This window comes from Odocoileus virginianus, chromosome 7, assembly GCF_023699985.2.
Source record: "Odocoileus virginianus isolate 20LAN1187 ecotype Illinois chromosome 7, Ovbor_1.2, whole genome shotgun sequence".
In the NCBI taxonomy this organism is placed as follows: domain Eukaryota; kingdom Metazoa; phylum Chordata; class Mammalia; order Artiodactyla; family Cervidae; genus Odocoileus; species Odocoileus virginianus.
This window is the reverse complement of record NC_069680.1, coordinates 27244864-27272727: the sequence shown is the minus strand read 5'-3', so window position 1 is coordinate 27272727 and position 27864 is coordinate 27244864. Positions and strand designations below refer to the sequence as shown.

At 42.2% G+C, this 27864-nt stretch overlaps 1 protein-coding gene across 2 annotated transcripts in view; it reads right to left on the bottom strand.

The window, feature by feature from the left end:
* Positions 1-27864, bottom strand: part of FANK1 (fibronectin type III and ankyrin repeat domains 1) — a 100343-nt gene that overhangs the window by 19232 nt on the left and 53247 nt on the right. The window contains exon 2 of one of the 2 annotated variants that reach the window (XM_070470398.1): positions 3971-4148. In XM_070470398.1, the coding sequence (XP_070326499.1) occupies positions 3971-4148 (178 nt within the window). The remainder of the gene's footprint in view (positions 1-3970; positions 4149-27864) is intronic. The other variant, XM_070470399.1, reaches the window with a different exon arrangement.

Here is a 27864-nt window from a genome sequence, read left to right as displayed (position 1 = left end):
GAAGAAGAGGGTGTGAGGAAGGAGGAGCAGCCGTGGGGAGACGGGCGGTGCAGGAAGGGTGCTCTCGTCACGCCCTGCAGTCCATCTCAGCGGGGAATCGTTTGCGGGAAGTGGGTGCTGAACGCTTGGAGAACAGAAAGCTGGCTAGAGGTTGTGACGGAAACCTGCAGGCCTCTGGAGGCAAAGGTGGGGATCAGAGCACTTGGAGCCGCAAAAGGAGCCCCGGGAAAGGCAGGCAGGCCCGTGCTGCTGGCTCAGGACTCGGAGAAGGTGCCGGGAGGCAGGGCCAGGGGCCTGTGTCCAGCTCGCCACACTTTCTAGGACGCCAGGTCTCCAAAAGCCCACGAACTTGTATGTCATCCCAGCGGTGCCCCCCAACCTCGAGTTGTCCACAGATGCCCCCTGCTAGCCTCTTTCTCTCACATCCTGTGCCTGGTCCACCAGCAAAAGTTTTCAAAATGGTCTTTAAAAACCCTGAATTCACCAGTGTCATCTCCCACCGAAATTATTACAGACAATCCCCAGTTAGTCTCCCTGCTGTGGCGGCCTCGGCTCCTCCCTCAGCAGCCAGAGTGACCCTCCCAGGGCGAGACCACCACGCCCCTCCACAGTTTAACGGGGCCCAGTGGCTTCTCCCCTGGCAGAGGGGCAGCCCCTGGGACCCCGGGGGTCTCCTCCCTGGCCCAGCCCAACACCCCTATCATTCACTCCACTGCTCAGCGTTTCTGGAACTCCAGGCATTTTCACCAGCTGCATCTTCTGCCCGGGACGTTCTTCCAGACACTCACAGATACCCCTCCCTTGCTCCTTCACACAGATGTCACGATCAGTGAAGCCTTCTTGACCTCCACGCCAAGCTCCCGGCTTTTCCTCCTTGGTACTCACCACCATCCGACACACTCTAGGTTTTCACTTCTCTCCCTTCCTTATCATTCCTATTCCTTATCACAAGGGAGGAATTAGGGTCTGTTTGTCCAGTGTTGTATCCCCAGCAACCAGAACATGCCTGGCACATAGTAGGTGCTGATTGAATGAATGAATGAAATGCTGCTGCTGCTGCTAAGTCGCTTCAGTCGTGTCCAACTCTGTGCGACCCCATAGACAGCAGCCCACCAGGCTCTGCCGTCCCTGGGATTCTCCAGGCAAGAACACTGGAGTGGGTTGCCATTTCCTTCTCCAGTGCAGGAAAGTGAAAAGTGAGAGTGAAGTCGCTCAGTCGTGGCCGACTCTTCGCGACCCCATGGACAGCAGCCCACCAGGCTCCTCCATCCATGGGATTCTCCAGGCAAGAGTACTGGAGTGGGGTGCCGTTGCCTTCTCTGAATGAAATGCACAATAGGGGAAATGACTATTGGAGGAATTTAGAGGGGTAGATAATAGGAGAGCAAAGGGAACATCTCAGTCAAGAGAGAACCTGACTTGGATGGAGGGAAGGATGGAGCGGGGGGAGATTGGTCTGAACAGGGAAAACAGCTGAACACACGTGCAAGAAAAGTCAAGGCATCATCGTCCAAGGAAGTGAAGCAGATTTCAATGGAAGGTTCATGCTCAGAAATAAGAGACAGGAAGAAAGGCAGGTGGTGGGCAGACTGAAGCGCATCAAATGTTAGTCTGCGGGAGCCTGACCTTCATCCTGCAAGCAATGGAAACGCATTGCAGACAGCGTGACAAAAGGAAGGTTAAAGAACAGAATGAACCCAGCAAGACTGAAGGAAAGAACAGAGGGATGTGGACAATGACATCAGCCACTGCGGACAGCGGGAGGACCTGGGCACTCAGCAGTGACAACTCAGAAAGCATCCTCCGTGCAACCTAGCAAGGGACGTGCCGGAGTCGAACGAGAGAAAGCACATAAATGATGTGCAGAGGGAGAACTCACAGAAGCCTGATCACGGGCTGCGAGAAGGAGCGCCCGCGTCAAGGACGACAGCCCCGATCCTAGACTGGCTGGTGGGGCAGAAGGACAGAAACTGACGTGTCGAAACGAAGTTCTTAAGTCCACACGCCCGAGGTCAGGGAGTCTAGATCACCGCTTTTTTAAAGGAAGGCAGTTCCTAGTTTTAACGATACACCTGGGGGGAAAGGGATGGACCCGAGGAAAGAGCTCCAGATTAGCGCGGTCTCGCTCTGCCACCTAGTGTCAAGGCTGTGCTAATCCTCTGAGACAGCCTGAGCGTCACAGGTGTGGCTTAGGGCTGGGGGTCTGAAGGCCTCGGAACAGGTCCTGCAATGCCAGGCGAGCTTCCAGGCCAGACAGCACTCAGGTCTCTGAGAAACCCAGGCTGGAGGCCAGTGGATATGACCGATCACCCAGCAAAGGAGATATGGAGGCGGGAAATAAAGGGGCCCCAGGAGAGTCCCACCTGACGGCTCCAAGCTCGGCTCACGGCAACAGGAGAGACAGAAGGAAAGGGAGTGGACCTTTTCCCTCTACACAGGGATACTTGTTATATCATCATTCATGCTTTGCGGTGGGTTTGTTTTTCTCAGGTAAGTGTATATATATATATTTTTTTTCCTAGGCACAAAGAATCAATCATCAAACCGCAAGGATACCGTGGTTTGGGTATGCGCCCCCACCACAATGCCACCTTGAGCAAAGTCCAGCCAAGCGCTGCAGCTGTTCTGCATCGCGACTGCATCATCGCCAGGATCCTGGCTATGACTCCGCCCTATGGTTTCCCCTGACGCCCCCACTGGGGAAAGTGTAAGAGGTTCGCGGGATCGCTCCGTAGGATTCCTCACAGCCAGATGTGAAGCTGCGATTATGTCAAAATTAAAAGTTTAATATAAAACCATACTGGTTCCTCATTTTCAGTCTTCTTCCTGAAACACAAAGTCATTTTACCAGCAGTAGAGCTGGCAAAGGAAGAAATAAGGATTGAAGTAAAAGCTAAGGGGGGGGGGTGAAAAATGACTTGCTGATACAGGTATTTTGAGCGCCTCCCATGTGCCGACACTGTCTGGGAGCTGGGGAGAGGGTCTTACCTGCCTCTCGTGGAGCTCAGATGCTGGGGTGAGGGGACAGGAAATGAAGAGACCAAGAGCAAAGTGACCCCAGCAGAGCCAGGCGTCCCGAGAAGATGAAGCCAGGTCACCGCCGGGAGGAGAGCGGGCTGGAAGCACGGCCACCTCGGGGAGCCTCTGCAGGAGGGGCCAGTATTTGACATGACGCATGCGTGGTGTGGAGGGAACCAGCTGTGTTAAAGGCAGAAGGAGCACTTCGCCGGTGGCGGAGTGGATAAGAGTTCGCCTGCCGAAGCAGGGGACATGGGTTCGACCCCTGGTCCCAGAAGATCCCACATGCTGAGCAACCAAGCCTGTGTGCTGCAAGTACTGAGCCCATGCTCCACAACTACTGAGCCTGCATGCCTAGAGCCTGTGCCCTGCGACTAGAAAAGTCATCTCAGTGAGAAGCCAGCGTACTGCAAAGACGAGCAGCCCCCACTCGCCACGAGTGAAATCCCATGCAAAGCCGTGAAGATCCAATGCAGCCACAAAAAATAAAACAAATAAAAACAGAAGGGAACACATTCAAGGGGAAGGCGAAAAGCCAGGCCCTGATGGAGGTGAGGGAGGTAGCAGGTGGGTTGGAAGAGCCAGTGAGGGACCAGTGATGCGACATAAGTGTCAGGGAGTTGTCACACCTGTGCCCAGGGCAGCCTGATGGGAACCTCATGCAATTTCATCCAACTCTCCTCTGATTCTGTCTCCACATTTTGGATTTGAAATATACTCCATTAGAATATTTCAGAAGCCTACAGAGCTCTCAGAGGTCTAGGCGGTTTAATTTCAAAGTGACTGCTCACCCTTCTTTTCCGAAATTCATCCTTCACAGAAAGAATGAATGCAAATGATGCTCTCTCATCCTTTTAATTTCAAAAAACGAGTCTTCTTGGAGACAAGAGAAACCAATCCAGCTAATCGAGAAACCAAAGCAAAATATTAAGCAATTCAACATTGCACCTACGTATAAATGATACCATAAGTGTGCAGTTTGGGGTCCTCTTCTTCGATAGAAAACCTGAACCACTGCTCCTGGGGCCCCTGCCGCTTTGCTTTCTTCTCCAGATCCCAGTATAATTCAATGCTGTGATGAGTCACTTTGCCCACAACAGGCGGATGAGGCTTTGAGGATGATGTGATTTCTAGAAAAGAAAAAACGATACAGTATTTCAGGGCTCTTTTCCCATAAGGACAAGAGAGACTGGCTGAGTGTGGCTCGAAGATCAGCTGTGTTTTCCTCTACATCAGGCATACAAGCAGGTACATCTCCCTGTGGTTTGAAGAACCTTGGAAAAGCATTAAGTGATAGAAAATCAGCTCACAGCTGATGCAGTGAGCTACCACGTTCATCAACGAGGAGACTGCATCTTACCTATCGACCTCACACTTCATCCATCCAAAAGGTTGGTTAACTTATGGAACAAATTAGGGTGTTCTCTGAGCTGACGAAACACAGTTTGCCGCTATCATCCTTCAGTGAACTGGCTGGTAAGCAAAGTCAGTAGACAAATGAAATCGCTGGTCCAGATGTTCGTAACACAAGATGACAAAGAGTTGATATCGATTCTATATAAACAGCTCTCACAAACTAACCAAGGAAAAAACCCAAAGGGTAATAATAACAACCAGGCAAAAGATGAGCAGTAGATGAAACAGTAAAAATAACCAACAATTTCGAAAAAGACATTTATATTGCCTAGTAGCCACAGAAATGGGTAACGATGTCAGACACTTAAAAGGAGTTTTATAACCATTAGAAATGACCATGTGGGGAAGGGACACTTATACATTGGTTGGGGGGGGCAGGGTGTGGAGTATGAATTCTAGCCTTTTTAGAAAGCAATAAGTCAGCATCTATTAAAATTAGAAATACATACCCCCTCGTCTGCAACCATGCCAGTCTTGGTAGACTCTCCTGCAGAAATCTGAGCACACAGGGACATATGCATGGAATGAGGATATTAACTGCTACAGCGCTTAGCCAATTACAGCAAAAAAGGAGATGATCCATTAATAACAGAACAGTAAATAAATGGTGGTACGTCCATAACATGGAATATTATATGGTCTTTTAAAATAAATTTGTTCTGCACTAGATGCCTTGAAAGTATTTCCAGAAGGTCTTGTTGAAGCAGAAGTCAAGATGCAGAAAAAGAGGATGTTTCGTTTCTGTCAAAGATGACAAAGGGGCATAGCACACAGCAAGCTGTTCCACACCCAGTTGTTCTGTTTCATGTTAGTTTCGTCTCCCCTGCTGGATTTTTAGGTCCTTAGCCCTGGGCCCTTGACCCACACTTCCTTTAAAACCTTTCCCTGTCCCTCAGAGTCTTTCAGGCCTCAAAAAATACCATTGTTACCAAGAGAAAACTCTAACTAGAAAAGATACATGTACCTCAATGTTCACAGCCACATTATTTACAATAGCCAAGACATGGAAGGAATCTAAGTGCTCATCAACGAGGAATGGATAAAGAAGACATGGTACATATACACAATGGAATATTACCAAGTCATAAAAGAGAATGAAACAGTGCCATTTACAGCAAAGTGGAGGGACCTAGACATTATCCTATTAAGCAAAGCAAATCAGACAAAGACAAATATCACATGATATCACTTCTAAGTGGAATCTAATATATGATACAAGTAAACTTGTTTACAATACAGAAATAGACCCACAGAAACAGAAAGCAAACCTATAGTTACCCAAGGTGATAGCAAGGGAGAGAAGAGATGAATTGGGACTTTGGGAATTAACATATACACACTACTGTATACACACTCTTAGGATTATACAATGGAAGTGACAAATAGATTTAAGGGATTAGATCTGATAGACAGAGTGCCTGAAAAAATGTGGATGGTGGTTCACAACATTGTATAGGAGCTGGTTATCAAAACCATCCCCAAGAAAAAGAAACGCAAAAAGGCAAAATGGTTGTCTGAGGAGGCCTTGCAAATAGCTGAGAAAAGAAGAGAAGCAAAAGGCAAAGGAGAAAAGGAAAGCTATATCCATCTGAATGCAGACTTCCAAAGAAGAGCAAGGGGAGGTAAGAAAGCCTTCTTAAGTGTGTGTGTTAGTCAGTCAGTCGTGTCCGATTCTTTGTGACCCCATGGACTGCAGCCTGCCAGGCTCCTCTGTCCGTGGGATTCTCCAGGCAAGAATACTGGAGTGGGTTGCCATTTCCTTCTCCAAGGGATCTTCCCAACCCAGGGACTGAACCCAGGTCTCCTGCACTGCAGGCAGATTCTTTACCATCTGGGCTATAGAGAAGTCCCTCCTTATGTGAACAATGCAAAGAAACAGTAAAAAGAATAGAATGGAAAAGACTAGAGATCTCTTCAAGAAAATTAGAGATACCAAGGGAACATTTCATGCAAAGATGGGCACAAAAAAGGACAGAAATGGTATGGATCTAACAGAAGCAGAAGATATTAAGAAGAATACACAGAAGAATTATACAAAAAAAGAGCTTCATGACCCAGATAACCATGATCATGTGATCACTCACCTAGAGCCAGACATCGTGGAGTGTGAAGTCAAGTGGGCCTTAGGAAGCCATCACTATGAACAAAGCTAGTAGAGGTGATTGAATTCCAGCTGAGCTATTTCAAATCCTAAAAGATGATGCTGTTAAAGCACTGCACTCAATACGCCAGCAAATTTGGAAAACTCAGCAGTGACTGGAAAAAACAGGACTGGAAAAGCTCAGCTTTCATTCCAATCCCAAAGAAGGGCAACGCGAAAGAATGTAAAAACTACTGCACAATTACACTCATCCCACATGCTAACAAATTAATGCTCAAAATCCTTCAAGCTAGGCTTCAACAGCATGTGAACTGAGAACTTTCAGATATACAAGCTGGATTTAGAAAAGGCAGAGGAACCAGAGATCAAATTGCCAACATCCATTGGATCATAGAAAAAGAAAGAGAATTCCAGAAAAACATCTACTACTGCTTCACTGACTATGCTAAAGCCTTTGACTGTGTAGATCACAACAAACTGTGAAAAATTCTTCAAGAGATGGGAATACCAGACAACCTTACCTGCCTACTGCAGAACCTGTATGCAGGTCAAGAAACAAATTAGAACTGGACATGGAACAACAGACTGGTTCCAAATAGGAAAAGGAGTACATCAAGGCTGTACGCTGTCACCCTGCTTATTTAACTTACATGCAGAGTACATCATGAGAAACGCTGGGCTGGAAGAAGCACAAGCTGGAATCAAGATTGCCAGAAGAAATATCAATGACCTCAGATATGCAAATGACACCAGCCTTACGGCAGAAAGCGAAGAGGAATCAAACAGCCTCTTGATAAAGGTGAAAGAAGAGTGAAAAAGCTGGCCTAAAACTCAACATTCAAAAAGCTAAGATCAAGGCATCAGGTTCCATCACTTCATGGCAAATAGATGGGGAAACAGTGGAAACAGTGACAGAATTTTATTTTCTTGGGCTCCAAAATCACTGTAGATGGTGACTGCACCATGAAACTAAAAGACACTTGCCCCTTGGAAGAAAATCTATGACAAACCTAGACAGCGTATTAAAAAGCAGAGACATTAATTTGCCAACAAAGCTCTGTATAGCCAAGCTATGATTTTTCCAGTAATCATGTACGGATGTGAGGGTTAGACAATAAACAGTGCTGAGCGCCAAAGAATTGATGCTTTCAAACTGTGGTGTTAGAGAAGACTCTTGAAAGTCCCTTGGACAGCAGAGATCAACCCAGTCAATCCCAAAGGAAATCAATCCTGAACATTCATTGGAAGGACTGATGCTGATGCTGAAGCTGAAGCTCCAATACTTTGGCACCTGATGTGAAGAGCTGACTCATTGGAAAAGACCGTGATGCTGGGAAAGATTGAAGGCAGGAGGAGAAGGGGGCAACAGAGGATGAGATGGTGGGATGGCATCACAGACTCAATGGGCATGAGTTTGGGCAAACTCTAGGAGATGGTGAAGGACAGGGAAGCCTGGCGTGCTGCAGTCCATGGGGTTTCAAAGACTTGGACACTGAACAGCTGAACAACAAATGTATAACTGAATCACTTTGCTGTACACTTGCAACCGAGGCAACATTAAAATTAACTACACTTTAATTTTTTTAATGTCATTGATTCCCCAATATTTATTATCCATAAAGAGAGGATCTTTTGCTTACCCCTTCAGCCAATATCTCAGGTAGCTAACCCACCACCCCTGGGGTCCTGGGACCTCCTGCAGTGTAGCCCCAAATCAACCCCCTTCTCCCAGCAAGACAAGGCTGCCCTGATCCTGCTTTGCCAAGAGGATGGACAGCCAATTTCCTTTACATTTAAATCCCAGAGATATAGCAGGCAGTCTGCAAGCTCATTCTTTAAAATTTTATCTTCCTAGTATTTATTGAATGCATTGCTTGATGGAATTAGAGAAAGTTGGGTTTGAATACCTGCTCTGAATCAGAGATGAAAACAGTGCTTGGTGACAAATAATACATATGAAGTATCTAAATAAACTATGGGATATTTCAGACCAATGGTATCCTAAGTCGTGTCCAACTCTTGTGACCCCATGGACTGTAGCCTGCCGGTCTCCTCTGTCCATGGGATTCTCCAGGCAAGAATACTAGAGTGGGTTGCCATTTCCTTCTCCGGGGGATTTCCTGACCCAGGGATCGAACCCGGGTCTCCTGTATCGCGGGCAGACTCTACTTACTGAGCTACAGGGGAAGCACACAGCAGCTAAAAGGAAGTAGTTTTACATGCAACTCAAATCTCAAATGTGTGTGTAAAAACACGGGTTCAAAGGACACACTGCACTGTGTGAGTGTATCTTTTTAAAATGCACAACACACTGTGGATGAACCATGTAACTATAAATATAGTTTACAAATATAGAGATAAAGTAAAAGTTAGAAAATGCTGAAGAATGTACGTGCTCTTAAAAAGAGTCAAGGAAAGGATGAGGTATGCTGGGGCAGGGAGGGTGACTCACCACCAAGTTTGGAGGGTTTCACGTCATTAAGAATTTAAGGCACATGTGGCAAAATGTTAACCTTTGAAACCTAGGTGGCACATTGGGGTATATTATGATTTTCAATAATTTTGGTGTATCTGAAATATCTATTTTTAAGAAATAACTATAAAAATAAATGATATACGTTACTTTTGTGGAGCTGTTGGTTTTCTTAGCAAAATGTATTTCAGTGTTTTAAATACTAATTAACGCACATGGGGAGAGGAGCTAATGATCACATACCACATGTCGGACACGGGCCTTTCAACATGAGTCATTTCATTCCGTTTCTGCAACTCTGACTGGGGAACAGCATGGTGACTTCCACTGTGACCCTGTTGCCAAACAAGTCTGTTCTTTGTCAGAGCCTCCTAAAACTATTCAGAGCCTCCTTAAACCTTTCAGAGACCAGGATGGGCAGACTGTTAGGAATTACCCTCACGATAAGTAGAAGCTGAGTAAAGTTTCAGTTCCAGAGATATCCAGCTTAAAAAACTGGGATTAAAATATACATGCTATATATATAAAACAGATAACCAATAAGGACCTACTGCATACCACAGGAAACTCAGCTCCATATTCTGTAGTAACTGTTAAGGGAAGACAGTCTGCAGAATGTGTGTGTGTGTGTGTGTGTGTGTGTAACAATCATGGTGCTTTACACCTGAAATGAGCACAATATTGCAAATCAACTAATTTCAATTTTTTCAAAAAGACAAAAAAAAAATTGATGATCCCATTGGAAATCAAGAAAGGTAAGAAATTCTCAGGACTTCTCTGGTGGTCCGGTGGTTAAGAACCCGCCTTCCCAAGCAGGAGGTGCCGGTTCTACCCCGGGTCAGGGAACTAAGACCCCACACGTCGTGGATCAACTCAGCCCTCACAGAACAACTAGAGAAGCCTGCACGCTGCAACAAAGACTGAGTGCAGACAAAATTAAAAAAAAAAAACACACACAAAACTTTAATTTAAAAAAAAGGTAAGAAAATCTAAATGAATGCCCAGTTTCAAAAGGGACAAATCAAATGGTTTAGAAATTTATATGAGAAACAAAAAGATAACATCCCCAGTTTTGCATGTGTTTCTCATGCCTTGTTCTTTATCACTGGCATGGGCAAATAACCAGAGCCCTCTATCCGTCAACTCGGCATGACCACGGATGCTACACTGCCTCCCAACCCAGCAATGTGCCCACTGCCAGCTGCAGGGACAAGACAGGGTCAGAACCCTCCCTGCTCATCATCACCCCCTCCAGCTGTGGTACCCTGGAAAAGGCATGGTGTATAGAAGGTTGATTTAGTGTTACTTTTTAAAGAAGTGATTCAAGTTTCTCAACTTCACAACCTCTCCCAGGTTCAGCACTCATGATGAAGACTGAGCGAAGGTATGACCACTATAGCAGCCCACTTGACCGATCCCAAGACAAGACTTGACTTACCCAGAACCCCAAAGGTTAGTGCACTAACCCGTAGTGATGTTCTCCATCTTCTTTACTTGGAAGCACAACTTAACAAGATCCAAACCTCCAGCCACCCGAGAGCTGCTTTTGGCAGAAAACGATTAATGCCAGACAGGACCCAGATGGGCTTCCCAGGCAGCTCAGTGGTGAAGAATCTGCCTACCAATGCTGGAGACTCAGGTTTGATCCCTGGTCAGGGACACGACTGAGAGACTAAACAATAAAAAAAAATCTCAGACGCAGAGAGGGTAACTTGCCCAAGGTCATGAAGTGCTAACTGGCAGAGTCACGATGAAAACACAGGCCACCTGGCTTTTCAAATTTGTATTAAATTGTCTCTTAGGAATAGAGGGGCTTCCCTGATAGCTCAGTGGGTAAAGAATCCACCTGCAATGCAGGAGACCCCGGTTTGATTCCTGGGTCGGGAAGATCCCCTGGAGAACGGATAGGCTACCCACTCCAGTATTCTTGGGCTTCCCTTCTGACTCAGCTGGTAAAGAATCTGCCTGCAATGTGGGAGACCTGGGTTCAATTCCTAGGAAGATCCCCTGGAGAAGGGAAAGGCTACCCACTCCAGTATTCTGGCCTGGAGAATTCCATGGACTATATAGTCTATGGGGTCACAAAGAGTCAGACACGACTGAGTGACTTTCACTTTTTAACTTTAGGAACAGAGATATGATATGCAGACCCTGGGGTAAAAAAAAATTGTACTGTTGGTTAGATCTCCAAGTTTCCTCCAGCCACTCATTTTAAATCAGGGTTAAATTGGGAACTCATTTGAACTCCAAGGACACTTTTAAATGAGCAAGAGGAAATATCAAGAGAAAGGGAGATAACGAACCAGGTCATTATTTGAATGAGTGAAGGCTGGGGATGTGACACTGCAGAAGGGAGTGAGACGGGCTCCCTCCCAGCCCTGGGTCAGGAAGGCTGCTCACTGGCAGGAGGATTAGATGGTCTATGAGGACCACAGGCAGAGAGGTTTGGTAATGTTCACCTTGGCCCTGTGAAGTGGGTAGGAAACCAGTCAGGTGCCTCTTTATGTTTAGCATGGGACACAAAGGAAAGGATCTCAAATGTGGGTAAAATAATCAGTGAGAAAACTTATAAACATCTGAGAAGGTTTCTCTGTACCAACAAGAAATAGGCACCCTGTCGGGAAAGTATGCTAAGTTGAATTTACTCCCAATACATGAACAAATTCCTTTATTCTTAAATTTTGTCATCCTCAGGATTCACAATGAAGCTGGAATTGCAAGGGGAGGTAAGTACATCCAGGTCAACAGCCCTGACTTGCTGTACCCTGTGATGAACCTACCAGCTGTCGTAAGTTATGATATATCTTTCCCAAACTGACTACAATCAACATTTTGGAAAACTCAAAAGCCCACCTTTTAGCTATTTATTTATGTAGCCAAGATGTTTATGTCCACATTTGCATTTATATTTATCTAAGTAGAAACACTATTTTGGGAATTGCTTTCATAATTTTATAAAATACATACACAACACACATAAACACACACATAGGCATAGACACAATTCAGATGTTTTTAATACAGGAGTTTTAGAACTCTATTTTTCCTTATAAGTATCAGATATTTTAAAAGGTGCTTTTGTTTATTTAAGTCTGAAAACCAGTTTCCAAATTTAGCCAATCTCATAATCTTATGTCACAAACTCGGGCTTAAAGTTTAGCTTTGCTAAAGATTACTAACAAAAAGGGGGAAAAAAAAACTTTCAATTTTGCATCTTTCCTTTAAAACAACTGGTAATTTCTTTCCATCATGGCAAATTTTTCTTGCCTTAAAAGTTTTCCAACAGAAAGCAAACTGGTGGGTGCAAGAGACCAGGTGGGTGGGAGGATGAAAAATGGACCAAAGGGGTCAACAGTTACAAATTTCCGTCTACAAAACAATTAAGTCACAGGGATGTAACATAGTACGGTGACTATAGTTAATATTGCATATTTGAAAGCTGGAGAGCCAACAAGTCCATCCTAAAGGAGATCAGTCCTGAATATTCATTGGAAGGACTGATGCTGAAGCTGAAGCTCCAATACTTTGGCCACCTGATGCGAAGAGCTGACTTGTTGGAAAACACCCTGATGCTGGGAAAGATTGAGGGTGGGAGGAGAGGGGAACGACAGAGGATGAGATGGTTGGATGGCATCACCGACTCAATGGACACGAGTGTGAGTAAACTCCGGGAGCTGGTGATGGACAGGGAGGCCTGGTGTGCTGTGGTCCACGGGGTCACAAAGAGTGGGACACGACTGAGCGACTGAGCTGAACTGGACTGGGGAGTAGAAGTGGCCCTAGTGGTCAAGACCCCGCCTGCCAACGCGGGAGACACAGCAGACCGGGGTTTGACCCCTGGGTCGGGAAGATCCCCTGGAGGAGGAAATAGCAACCCACTCCAGTGTTCTTGCCTAGAGAATCCCACAGACAAAGGAGCCTGGCCACAAGCAGTCAGACATGACTGAGCGACTAACACTTTCACTTTCAATAGTAGATCTTACAAATCAAATGAAAAAAGGGGGGGAGGGGAATGCTTATAACTCTATATGATGATTCATGTTAACTAGACTTAACCTGGTGATCATTTTGCTATGTATACAAATGTCAGATCATTTGGTCGTACACCTGAAACATAACATTAGATGTCAATTATACTTTAACAGTTGGAGAAGGAAATGGCAACTCACTCCAGTATCTTGCCTGGAGAATCCCATGGATGGAGGAGCCTGATGGGCTACAGTCCATGGGGTTGCAAGGAGTCGGACACGACTGAGCAACTTCATTTTTTCATTCATACTTTAACAGTATAAAAATAGAGATATATACCCAAAAAAATTTTCCCAAAAAAATGAAAAAGGAAAAACAGCAAAAAAAAACTATAAGGCTAATCTCAAAAGGATGATTATGTAAGAATTTATGTATGTTGTGTACTATAAAAGCTTTTCGTAAGAAACTTCTTATGCAAATCTGACAAATAAAACAATTTTATGCTCCTCTTGCCATTTGTCAAGTAATAAATAACATGAAATTGAAATAGAGAGGGCTGCATACACTGTCACTGTTCTGTCCCTCTGGTTATGAAGATGGAATAAAATGTGGCTCTCTAGTATACACCAGAAATCCATTTAAAAAAACTATCATTTACAAATCATATATTTAAATACAGAAAAATATAAAGTTTAAATAAACCACTCTATAATATTAGGCCTTGACATCCTAATAATATAATAATATGACAGAAATGTGCCAGCCCCCACAGGAGGAGTCTCAAAAGATGAGTGAATAAAAACATTGCTCAGTATCTTAATGATAAGCAGCTGACCATATTTTAAAACTTTATGGAGAGAATTTGCAATCATGACCTGTACTAGAATTAGCAGTTGTGGTCAGTGTCATGAAAAGCAGGGACTGAAGAAGAGAGAAAGCCAATCTGAGTCCGTTCATCACAAATATGGAATGCTGTAAAAACAGGGTGGCAGTTTCTGTGTCCTTCCAGAGACACCTGCAAATTTACCGAGGTCAAGTTTCATTGGCAAGGGACATCTGCAGCCTGGCCTTGGGGAGCCGCTGGCCCACAGCGAAGGTGACAGCAGGTGGAGGGGTTGCTAGTAAAGAACAGTGGTAGCTGCCACCTCGGAGCGATTCATCATGGCTTGACCATGCGTTTACAGCAAGCATAAATCAGGAACGTATTCCAAATCAGTAAGACACAGAGATCATAATCATTCCTACACCTCGGATTGTGAAAGTGTCAAAAAGCATGTCTGCCGTGAATACATATGAAAGAAGGGATTTTTCAGTCAAATATCACGGTACCAAATAGTGATGACAGTTCCTCTGTTCAGTGGGAAGGGAGGTGGGAGGGGGGTTCAGGATGGAACACATGCACACCCATGGCTGATTCATGTCAATGTGTGGCAAAAACCACCACATTATTGTAAAGTAATTAGCCTCCAATTAAAATAAATAAATAATTTTTTTTAAGTGAAATATGATCGTTTTAGTGAGTTTAATGCCAAATCCCTATATGGCTTTCGTACAATGAATCCTAACAAATCCTCACAGATAAAAGGACCAAGGACAGAGGCAGATAATTTTTTTGCAATGATAACCAGCAGTAACCACAATTAAGAAGATGCTCAGGCTTCCCTGGGGGCTCAGTGGTAAAGAATCTGCCTTCCAATACAGGAGACACAGGTTCGATCCCTGGTCCAGGAAGACCCCACATGCTATGAGGCAAGTAGGCCCACGTGCCACAACTATTGAGCCCACGCCGCAATTACAGAGGCCCGCGCACCCTGGAGCCCGTGCTCCACAGCACGAGAAGGCCCTGCAATGAGAAGCTTGGGCACAACTACAGTAGCCCCTGCTCACCAACTGGAGGAAGCCCGCACACAGCGACGAAGATCCAGTGCAGCCAGAAACAAATAAAATTAAGAACAAAATGCTTGCAGTTTCTGCTTAACTTTAAAAGAGGGGGGAAATAACTGTGAGAGGCAATTTTATTGATAAAATTGGGTGACAAACACTTAATGATCATACCTTATGCTGTTTAAGATTGTGTTAAAATTGGCTTACTTGTGGATAGCACCATACAAACAATCTTTTATGAAAGCAATTTGGCCATACTCAAAACAATGATTATAAAAATATCCCACCTGGTGATATCTAGGGTGACCCCACTCCTAGAAACATGTCCAAAGAAAATAATTAAAAGCAAAAATAAATAAATAAATTTAAAAGTGAAAATGTTTTTATTATGTGTACTTTCACTTTCTATTATTAAAACATTTCAAACACACAAAAGAATTGAAAGAATAGTATAGTGAACCCCTTGTACCTGACACCTAGCCTCATCAATTATCAGCATGATTATGGCCAATCTTATTTCATCTAGGTTTCCACCTATCAATACCTCCTACATCCCTCCCCCTAAGATCTGGACTATTTAATAACTAAAATTTTTTTTTGAAGTATACTTAATTTACAGTGCTGCATTGGTTTCAGGTACGCAGCCAAGTGATGGAGTTATTATAATACATCCCAGGTGGCATGAGTGGTAATGAATCCACCTGCCAATGCAGGAGACATAAGAGATGCGGGTTCGATCCCTAGGTCAGGAATATCCCCTGGAGGAGGGAATGACAACCCACCTCAGTATTCTTGCCTAGAGATTCCCGTGAACAGAGAAGCTAGGCAGGCTAGGGTCCATAGGGTCAAAAAGAATCAGACATGACTGAAGCAACTGAGCATGCATGCATATACACACACACACACATTTATCTATGTATTCTTCTCCAAATTCTTTTCCATTATAGATTATAAAATCCTGAATATAGCTCCCCAAACTACACAGTAGGACCTTGCTGTTTATCTATTTGTATATATAGTAGTGTGTATCAGTTATTTCCAAATTAAATAAAGTAAGAAATAAATGTCAGTTTTCACTACAGTCCCAAAGAAAGGCAATGCCAAAGAATGTTCAAACTACCACACAATTGCACTCATTTCATATGCTAGCAAGGTAATGCTCAAAATCCTTCAAGCTAGGCTTCCACAATATGTGAACCAAGAACTTCCAGATGTACAAGCTGGATTTAGAAAAGGCAGAGGAACCAGAGATCAAACTGCCAACATCCATTGGATCATAGAAAAAGCAAGAGAATTCCAGAAAAACATCTACTTCTGTTTCATTGACTATGCTAAAGCCTTTGACTGTGTGGATCACAACAAACTGTGGAAAACTCTTCAAGAAATGGGAATACCTACCTGCCTCCTGCAAAACCTGTATGCAGGTCAAGAAGCAACAGTTAGAACAGGACATGGAACAATGGACTGGTTTCAAATTGGGAAAGGAGTATGTCAAGCCTGTATATTGTCACCCTGCTTATTAACTTATATGCAGAGTACATCATGAGAAATGTCAGCCTGGATGAATCACAAGCTGGAATCAAGATTGCCGGGAGAAACACCAATAACCTCAGATATGCAGATGACACCACCCTAAATGGCAGAAAGTGAAGAGGAACTAAAGAGCCTGATGAAGGTGAAAGAGGAGAGTGAAAAGCTGGCTTAAAACTCAACATTCAAAAAACTAAGGTAATGGCATCCAGTCTCATCACTTGGTGGTAAATAGATGGGAAAACAATGGAAACAGCGACAGACTATTTTGGGGGCTCCAAAATCACTGCACACAGTGACTGCAGTCATAAAATTTAAAGATGCTTGCTCCTTGGAAGAAAAGTTATGAGAAACGTAAACAGCATATTAAAAAGCAGAGACATTATTTTGCTAACAAAGGTCTGCATAGTCAAAGCTACGGTTTTTCCATCAGTCATATACAGATACGAGAGTCATGTAAAGAAGGCTGAGTGCTGAAGAACTGATGCTTTCCAACTGTGGTGCTGGAAAAGACTCTTGAGAGTCCCTTGGATAGTAAGGAAATCAAACCAGTCAATCCTAAAGGAAACCAACCCTGAATATTCATTGGAAGGACTGATGCCGAAGCTGATGCTTCAGTACTTTGGCCACCTGATGCGAAGAGCCAACTCATTAGAAAAGACCCTGATGCTGGGAAAGACTGAAGTCAAGAGGAGAAGGGGATGATAGAGGACAAGATGGTTGGATGGCATCACCGACTCAATGGACATGAGTTTGAGCAAACTCCGGGAGATGGTGGAGGACAGGGAAGCCTGGCGTGCTGCAGTCCATGGGGTCACAGAGAGTCAGACACAACTGAGCAACTGAACGACAGCAACAAAATATTCTAATTTATCCCTCCTTCCTTTTCCATTTGGTAACTGTAAGTGTGTTTTATAAATAAGTTCATTTGTATCATTTTTTTTAGATTACACATATCAGTGATATCATACAGTATCTGTCATTCTCTTTCTGACTTACTTAGTATGATCATCTCTAGGTCCATCCATGTTGCTGAAAATGGCATTATTTCATTCTTTTTCCTGGCTGAGTAACATTCCATTGTGTGTATGGACCACAACTTCCTTATCCATTCCTCTGGTGATGGACATTTAGGTTGCTTTCATGCCTTGGCTATTGTGAATATTGCTGTTTAATCGCTAAATTTTAATGAGCTTTCACTTTGTATCAGACTGTTCTAAGCAACTTACCTATATTTTATCATTTAATCTTCAAAGCAACCTTAGGAACTACTTGAATTTCCCCATTTTAGAGATACACCATAGACACACAATGGTCATATAACTTTCCAGGGAGGGCACACAGTAAGCAACAGAACAAAAATTTGAACCCAGAAAACGTGACTCCAGAACCAGGCCCTCAGATCCTCTGTATGCAATCTACCACCTGCCTATGTTTAACTACATAGATGCATAAATTACATAAAAACAAAGAGAATCACTTTAGCATCACTGATTAAAAAAAAAAAACTGAATATAAATGTCCAAGAGTATAGAATTTGTTACATGCACTGTAGTACATCATTTAAATGCAAGAGTACCCAGCCACTAAAAAGACACATGGAAAAATAAATACTAACGTGTGTTTGATATGCTGGGGGAGGAATGCAAATCTGCACAGACTCTGATTAAAATCACAAAATTTACAGATTCACAAGAACAGAAGAACTGAAAAAGAACTTAGAAAAATGAAAGGCAATTACAGTGATAGAATTATGACTGATTTTTTAGGTATATTTTAATGTTGTAATAGCACTGAACAAGAAAAATGGAATAGCACACTTTCACTTATCTTTATGAAAACAAAATTCAGCTAAGATAAAACTACCAGTCTTAATTCTACCTCCCTGAGCTTGTTTTTCTATAATACAAACAAGTCTGATAAAAATGAACCAAGAATAAGTCAATGTGGGTGTTTCATAGCATGAGACAGAGCAATTATTCTCTGGTTCAATTTATTGACCATTCTGGTGTCAAGCAGATATTCCACATCACATTCATTTCCAAGGAATAAGTTTACATCTGTCCACTCAGCACATTGGTGGGACACTGGCCCTGTGTCCCAAGGGCACCAGTACCATCAGGGCGGGGGCTGGGGGGCGGCCCTAAGGGGCCGGCAGGACGTTGGGATGGGACAGTGCTGACGGGACGGTATTCATAGTGCGTCTGCTTAGCTTATATTTTTTAAATGAAATACAGCTGATTTACAATGCTGTGTTAGTTTCTGGTGTACAAAGCGATTCCGTTTTACATATATATAATTTTCTTTTTCACATTCTTTTCCATTATAGTTTATTACAAGGTATCGAATAATCGTTGCCTGTGTTGATGCTGGGAAAGATTGAAGGCAAGAGGAGAAGGGGACGGCAGAGGATGGGATGGTTAGATAGCATCACTGATTCAATGGACATGAATCTGAGCAAACCCCAGGAGAGAGTGGAGGACAGAGGAGTCTGGCACGCTGCAGTCCATGGGGTCTAAAAGAGTTGGACACAACTTGGCAATTGAACAAGTGCTGTCCAGTAGGACCTTAATGCTTATCTACTTTATATATAGTAGTTTGTATCTAATCTCAAACTACTAATGTAGCTCTGCCACAACCCCTGCCATCCCCTTTGGTAACCAAACTTTGTTTTCTATATGTGTTTCTATTTCATAAATAAGCTCATCTGTACCATATTTTAGATTCAACATATAAGTAATATCATAAAGTATTTGTCTTTCTCATTCTGGCTTACTTCACTCAGTATGACAATTTCTAGGTCCATCCATTGCTGCAAATGGCTTTATTTCATTCTTTTGATGACTGAGTAATATTCCATTGTGTACATATACCACATCTTCTTTATCCATTCATCTGTTAGTGGATATATAGGTTGCTTCTATGTCTTAGCTATTGTAAATTATGCTGTTATGAGCATAGGTGGTCATGTATCTTTTTAAATTCATTTTCTCCAGATAGATGCATAGGAGTGGGATTGCTGGATCATATGGTAGCTATTATTAGTTTAGGGAGTGTTCACACTGTTTTCCACAGTGGCTGCATCAATTTACACTTCCACCAATACAGTAGAAGTGTTCCCCTTTCTCCACACCCTCTCCAGCAATTATTACTTCTAGACTTTGATGATGGGCATTCTGACTGGTGTGAGATGATGCCTCATTGTAATTTTGATTTGCATTTCTAACAATGAACTGTGTGGAACATCTTTTCATGTATCTCTTGGCCATCTGTACATCTTCTATTTAGGTCCTCTGTCCATTTTTTAACTTGGGTTGTTTATTTTTGCAGATTATATACGTTCTTAAGAAAAAACCACCACGGACGGATCTGACCAAGCCACTCAGCCCAAGCGGAAGGCCAACGCGACACACACCACCTCAATGATCAGAACTTGGCAATTCAAACAGACTGCACAATCAAACTCACAAAAACTGAAATCTGCCAGTGGCAGAAAAGAGAAACAAGGGCAACACTCCTAAACTGCCAGTGGAAGCACAGCTGAGACCTCTATTTGGAGAACAACTTGGCAAAGTGAAGTCAAGTCCAGGAAATGGGAACTTCACTCCCAACCACAGTCCCTGATGTGCAACAAGGTCCACAGCAACCTTGCAGTTGGGAAAAATTGGAAACCACCTAAATGGCTGGCATAAGAGGGTTGGACGAATTATGAACAATCATGAATTGGAATACTGTACAGCAGTTAAGACTAAAGTTACAATTAAACGCGTGCGTGTGTGTTCAGTCATTCAGTCACGCCTGACTTTTTGTGACCCATGGTCTGTAGCCTGCCAGGCTCCTCTGTCCACGAGATTCTCCAGGCAAGAATACTGGAGTGGGTTGCCATTTCTTTCTCCAAGGGATCTTCTTGACCCAGGGATCCAACCCACATCTCCTGCACTGGCTGGCAGATTCTTCACCACTACAATAAGCACATCTACCTTAATAAATCAGAGTGGGGAGGGGTTGAATCACAAAAGCAAACTGTAAAATGATATGTACAGAATGATATAGTTTACATAAAGCTTGAGAAGGCAAAACTATATCAAAAGGAGGAGGGAGATAAAAGTAATGGAATGGCAGAAAAATAATTTTATTGGTAGCACTGTTTCTTAAGCTGAGTGGTGGCATCTGATTATTTTAGACATGTTATATCTGAATTATTTAATAAAAGAATAACAGAACAAGGTGCTGCTGCATGGATGTACCATGCATGGGTTGCATTGGGTTGGCCCAAAATGTTTGTTTTATGTCTGTATATATCCTTGTCTCAATATTTACATCCTTATTGTCTTATTCATCTCCCAAGTAACTGGGTATCCAGGTAACCTACACTTCAAAATTACCTTAAAATGTTATATAACAGTGGTCCAGTTTCAAATTCAAAAATCCTTGGGAGTTATATGTCTTTGATTTTTTCTACTTTCCAATGACAGCTTCAATCCAATTACAGACTAAGCTTCTTGAGGAGATAAACTGAGGTTCCCTTCACTTTCCGGCCCCAACTCTACTCAATTAACATATGATTCAAGCTAATATGACATTATTCAAATATTCAAGGGATTTCATATTGATCCTTAATATGCTGAGAATAATTAAACCATTAAAGATAATGTATTAACTCACAATATACAATTTACCATATTTTATGCTACAGCTGTCAACGCTTATCCATACTTCGACTGTACATTATTTACCAGTAAGTGTAAAAAATAGATAGAAACTTCCCATAAGGAAAGAGAAGCCTCCAGTGCTTCAGTTTAGTGAGGTCAAGTCATCACGTTACCCATCTTCTAGTTCGTGTGGGTCATCCCATAGGATGGAACACCTGGCTCTTGACTCCAATGTTTGTCAGTTGCCTTCCACGCAGCCCTATAAAAACTAACTCAATCCAGCTCCTAACATAAATCGACTATACCGTCATGAGTCCCTTATTCACACAAATAAAATGGAATAAAGAATATTGACATGAAAATCTTTGCAATCCTCTGGCTTTGCAGCACATGGTGCAGTTTGAAGAGTGATGACATCAGGGGCTCTGGTCTTAGATTTCCCTCAACCGCCACTTTCTCTGTTCCCTTTCCTGCCAATCTCCCTCTTTCTGACCACTCTCCGTTCTCTGGTTGTATCTTCTGTTGAATGTTACCGTAAGGTCGTCACCCTGCTCAGTATTAAGAGTATGGGGGCACAAGACAGGTGGATCCAGTTCTCAGAGTCTGGTCCTGCAGCAGATTCAAACATATGACAAGAGACCCCAAGGCAATTCCTGCAATTGTGAACCTCGCTCTAAAGGAAAAGGACCAAGGTGCCAGGAGACTTGAGCTCATGCCTCAATGATGCAGCCAGAAAGGGCCAAGACGGAGATTACAGTAAGAAAAAGGGCTTATCATTCCACCTCTGTTGACAGAAACACGCAGCGCAACCTTCTTGGAATGCCAATGCAAACCGAAAAATGAATGAGATAATTTTAAAAGGAACAGAGTGGTCCAACTGATATTAAGGCCTTCAGGGAAAAATTCAACCCTCGTTATCAACACAGCTGATAAATAGGAATCTTTAGGAGTTGTAATTTATTAATGAAATCACTGCAATTTTCATTATACATCAATACATAATATTTGCCACATACTGTGTGCTTCCAAATGAGGCTCTTTTATAACTTACAACTATGTCACTGGTTCTCCAACAGCAATGGTTTGCAATAACAAGGATAAACAGAAATGTTGGATGAACTTAACTTATAAAAACAAAAATTTTTTTTTACCAGAAATGTCTCCAGATTGACTCATTCTAAATAGGTTACCAGGGTGCACACAGAAAAATAAATTGTGCTTTTGCAGCCAGTATAGAAAGAAACAGGGTCATAAATAAGTACTAATTATAAATAATGGTCACTGTTCTTGGCATTTATCAGAATAATGTCCTGAATGAGAAATCCCCTGCTTCTCCTATAGGATTGCTTTCATATTCATTTGTTTCTTGCCTCTAACCATGTCTTAACGGCCAAGATTCATTGTCAGGTCCTTCACTGTAAATAGTAAGTAAATCTGTTCAGCGAATAAAATTCAAAGGCAGTTAGTATGTTACAGTTCTCCTTCCAAAAAGTCTCTCCTCCAAAGTCTAAGAAACAGTATGAAAATAGATTTACTTCCCCTCTCTGCACCAGTTACAAATATACCGCTTTGATCTCAGCTTGAACACAAATAAATCTTTTTAATCTTCCCATCAGGTATTGCTTCCCTCTTCAACCTTTTCCAACTTCCTCCCTCAATCTCCCCCGCCTCTTCTCACACCTACCTACTGGCCCCTACCCTTCATCTCCTTTCCTAAACTTCCTAAGAATGTTTAGGAGATTTCTACTTGAAATTATCCTTAAACGATAAACTTTTGTAAGTAACATCTTATAGAAAAACCTGAGTGAAATTTTTGGCCAACCCAACATATAAAGGTATATCCGTTTCAAAACCAAAATTACAAGAGAACTCAACAAATGAAAATTAGGCCATGGAAGACATTCAAGTATTAACTTCAACAATGAAGGTGATAAATACCATCTCATAGGATGAGCTCTAAAAAGCATGCTGCTGCTGCTGCTAAGTCGCTGCAGTCGTGTCCGACTCTGTGTGACCCCACAGACCGCAGCCCACCAGGCTCCCCCGTCTCTGGGATTCTCCAGGCACGAACACTGGAGTGGATTGCCATTTCCTTCTCCAATGCATGAAAGTGAAAAGTGAAAGTGAAGTCTCTTAGTCGTGTCCGACTCTTAGCGACCCCATGGACTGCAGCCTACCAGGCTCCTCCGTCCATGGGAATTTCCAGGCGAGAGTACTGGAGTGGGGTGCCAGTGCCTTCTCCAAAAAGCATGCCACACTATCTCAAATAAGAAACAAAGAGTTATTCATACATTGTGCTGTGCTTAGTCGCTCAGTCATGTCCCACTCTTTCTACCCCATGGACTGTAGCCCACCAGGCTCCTCTGTCCCTGGGGATTCTCCAGGCAAGAACACTGGAGTGGGTTGCCATGCCCTCCTCCAGGGGATCTTCCGAACCCAGGTCTCCCACACTGCAGGCAGATTCTTTACTGTCTGAGCCACCAGGGAAACCCATTCATTGGAAACTGAAAAATAATTCTCTCAGTGAAGTACATTTTCCCCCAAAATAGTGATAGCATTATGTTTTCTATTAATAATATAAAATACCTAGTCATTTTTCCTTAAAAAATAAAAATCAAGCAATACAAAAATACTGAAACAGGAAATAAAATTCTCTCATAATCTCCTCCCCAGAGATGATCACCAGCAATACCTTGATGAAAACTCAAAGATTTCTTTAACAAACATGCAAAATTTTACAAAGATGGATTATACTCAAGGTACTGTTTTGAAGTTTGCCTTTTTCATTTAACAGATTGAGATTCTTGCATCTTAAAACATGTAACTAATGCAATTTTTAAAGACAAACTTCTCATTGTAGTCAATCATTTATTACAGACGATACTTCAATTTAAAAAATTGTGCATTTAACTTTACATAGTGATGCAAGTATTTTTACAAGACAAATTGCTGGAAGTAAAACTGTTGAGTCTTTAGATGTATATATGTTTAATTTTGGTACATATTTCAAAATTGCCTTTAAAAGGAGCCTATTTCAATGTACTAACACTATGGGGGAGACTGATTTTCTCACATCAGGCAAGCAAGATTATCAACCCCTCAAAGCAGGTGTCATATGAAACATATCCACACACAGGTAAAATCAATGTCACATTATTAATAACATATCAATGAAAAATTGGAAATAGACATCTCAACAAGAGAGCAAATAAATAGACTGAGCTTCATTTATATGATAGAATATTATATATAAAAATAAATATCTTCTATTTATACCTGGAACCACTGTGCTTCTTACTTCAGCTCATATTCACTATATTCTTTATAAAATATGCAAAACAATCCAATGTGTTGTTTATATACACATGTGTAAGAAAATTCTAAAAACATTCATTCATCCAGTAAAATTTGACGTGTAAAGAACATTATTGCATAGGAACCTGGAATGTTAGGTCCATGAATCAAGGTAAATTGGAAATGGTCAAACAGGAGATGACAAGAGTGAACTTCAACATTTTAGGAATCAGTGAACTAAAATGGACAGGAATGGGCAAATTTAATTCAGATGACCATTATATGTACTACTGTGGGCAAGAATCCCTTACAAGAAATGGAGTAGCCATCATAGTCAACAAAAGAGTCCAAACCGCAGTACTTGGATGCAATCTAAAAAATGACAGAAAGATCTGTTTGTTCCCAAGGCAAACCATTCAATATCACAGTAATCCAGATCTATGCCAAAACTACTAATGCCAAAGAAGCTGAAGTTGAACAGTTCTATGAAGGCCTACAAGACCTTCTAGAACTAACACCAAAAATAAAAAAAGATGTCCTTTTCATTATAGGGGACTGGAATGCAAAAGTAGGAAGTCAAGAAACACCTGGAGTAACAGGCAAGCTTGGCCTTGGAGTACAGAATGAAGCAGGGCAAAGGCTAACAGCGTTTTGCCAAGAGAACACACTGGTCATAGCAAACCTCCTCTTCCAACAACACAAGAGAAGACTCTACACATGGACATCACCAGATGGTCAATACCAAAATCAGATTAATTATATTCTTTGCAGCCGAAGATGAAGAAGCTCTATACAGACAGCAAAACCAAGACCAGGAGTTGACTGTGGCTCAGATCATGAACTCCTTATTGCCAAATTAAGACTTAAACTGAAGAAAGCAGGGAAAACCACTAGGCCATTCAGGTATGACCTAAATCAAATCCCTTAAGATTATACAGTAGAAGTGACAAGCAGATTTAAGGGATTAGATCTGATAGACAGAGTGCCTAAAGAACTATGGATGGAGGATTGTGGCACTGTATAGGAGAAGCAGTGATCAAAACCATCCCAAAGAAAAAGAAAGCTAAAAAGGAAAAATGGTTGCTAGAGGAGGCCTTACAAATAGCTGAGAAAAGATGAGAAGCAAAAGGCAAAGGAGAGAAGGAAAGATACACCCATTTGAAGGCAGAGTACCAAAGAATATCAAGGAGAGGTAAGAAGACTTCCTAAGTGAACAATGCAAAGAAACAGAGGAAAACAAGAGAATGGGAAAGACTAGAGATCTCTTCAAGAAAATTAGAGATACCAAGGGAGCATTTCATGCAAAGATGGGCACAATAAAGGACAGAAACGGTATGGACCTAACAGAAGCAGAAGATATTAAGAGGTGGCAAGAACACACAGAAGAACTATACAAAAAAGATCGTCATGACCCAGATAACCACAATAGTGTGATCACTCACCTAGAGCCAGACATCCTGGAGTACGAAGTCAAGTGGGCCTTAGGTAGCATCACTACGAACAAAGCTAGTGGAGGTGATGGAGTTCCAGCTGAGCGAGTTCAAATCCTAAAAGATGGCTCTTTGAAAGTGCTGCACTCAATATGCCAGCAAATTTGGAAAACTCAGCAGTGGCCACAGGACTGGAAAAGGTCAGCTTTCATTTCAATTCCAAAGAAGGGCAATGCCACAGAATGTTCAAACTATAATTGCACAATGGCACTCATTTCACATGCTAGCAAAACAATGCTCAAAATTCTCCATTATAGGCTTCAAAAGTATACGAACCATGGACTTCCAGATGTTCAAGATGGATACAGAAAAGGCAGAGGAAACAGAGATCAAATTACCAATATCCACTGGATTGTAGAAAAAGCAAGAAAATTCCAGAAAAACATCTACTTCTGCTTCATTGACTACACTAAAGCCTTTGACTGTGTGGATCACAGCAGACTGTGGAAAATTCTTCAAGTGATGGGAATACCAGACAACCTTACCTGCCTCCTGCAAAACCTGTATTCACGTCAAGAAGCAACAGTTAGAACCGGACATGGAACAACAGACTGGGTCCAAACTGGGAAAGGAATATGTCAAGGCTGTATATTGTCACCCTGCTTATTTAACTTATATGCAAAGTACATCATGAGAAAAACTGGACTGGTTGAAGCACAGGCTGGAACCATGATAGCTGGGAGAAATATCAATAACCTCAGATATGCAGATGACAGCAGCCTTATGGCAGAAAGCAAAGCGGAATTAAAGAGTTTCTTGATGGAGGTGAAAGAGGAGAGTGAAAAAGCCAGCTTAAAACTCAACAGTCAAAAAACGAAGATCATGGTATCTGGTCCCATCACTTCATGGCAAATAGATGGGGAAACAATGGAAGCAGTGACAGACTTTATTTTCTTGAGCTCAAAAATCACAGCAGATGGTGACTGCAGCCATGAAATTAAAGGATGCTTGCCCCTTGGAAGAAAAGCTATGACAAACCTAGACAGCATACTAACAAGCAGAGACATTACTTTGCCGACAAAAGTCTGTCTAGTCAAAGCTATGGTTTCTCCAGTAGGCATGTAGGGATGTGAGAGTTGGACCATAAAGAAAGCTGAACACTGAAGAATTTATGATTTTGAACTGTGGTGTTGGAGAAAATCTTGAGAGTCCCTTGGACTGCAAGTAGATCAAACCAGTTCATCCTAAAGGAAATCAGTCCTGAATATTCATTGGAAGGACTGATGCTGAAGCTGAAGCTCCAATTCTTTGGCTACCAGATGTGATGAGCTGACTCATTAGAAAAGACCCTGATTCTGGGAAAGATTGAGGGCAGGAGGAGAAGGGAACGACAGAGGATGAGATGGTTGGATGGCATCAGCGACTCAATGGACATGAGTTTGAGCAAGCTCCGGGAGACGGTGTAGGACAGGGAAGCCTGGCGTGCTGGGGGTCACAGAGTCGGATGTGACTGAGAGACTGATCAACAACAACAAATATTTACGGAGAGCCTATTATGAATGATGAACTGATGCAATACTGGGGATTGAACGACAAACAAATTTAAAAAAAAATCTTTACCTCAAGGAGTTAGTGTTTTAATGGGTGGAGGGAAAAGATACACAAAGTACATTGAGTGTTAGGAGAAAATCTTTGCAACCATGGATTTTACACAAAAACATTAACCACAAAAGACAGCAATTTGATAAGGGGAGTTTCAATAAAATGAAAAGTCCTACTCTTTGTAAAATAACACTAGTATAGTTAAAAGGTAATACATGCAGTGGGAGAAAATATTAGCAATACATATATCTAAAAAGATGTGTGTCCAGACTATAATTATTGACATGTTAATATATTACAACTCAGTCATAGGAAGACACAATTTAAAAACAAGGAGAAAACATGAAATAATAGTTCACAAAAGAAGATTTACAAATGGCTAGAAAGAATATGAAAAGATATTCAATATTACTAGTCATCAGAAATGGAAATTAAAATGAGAAGAAAGTACATAGAGACCAAGGACATCCAGTGTCAAAAGGACGCAGAACAACT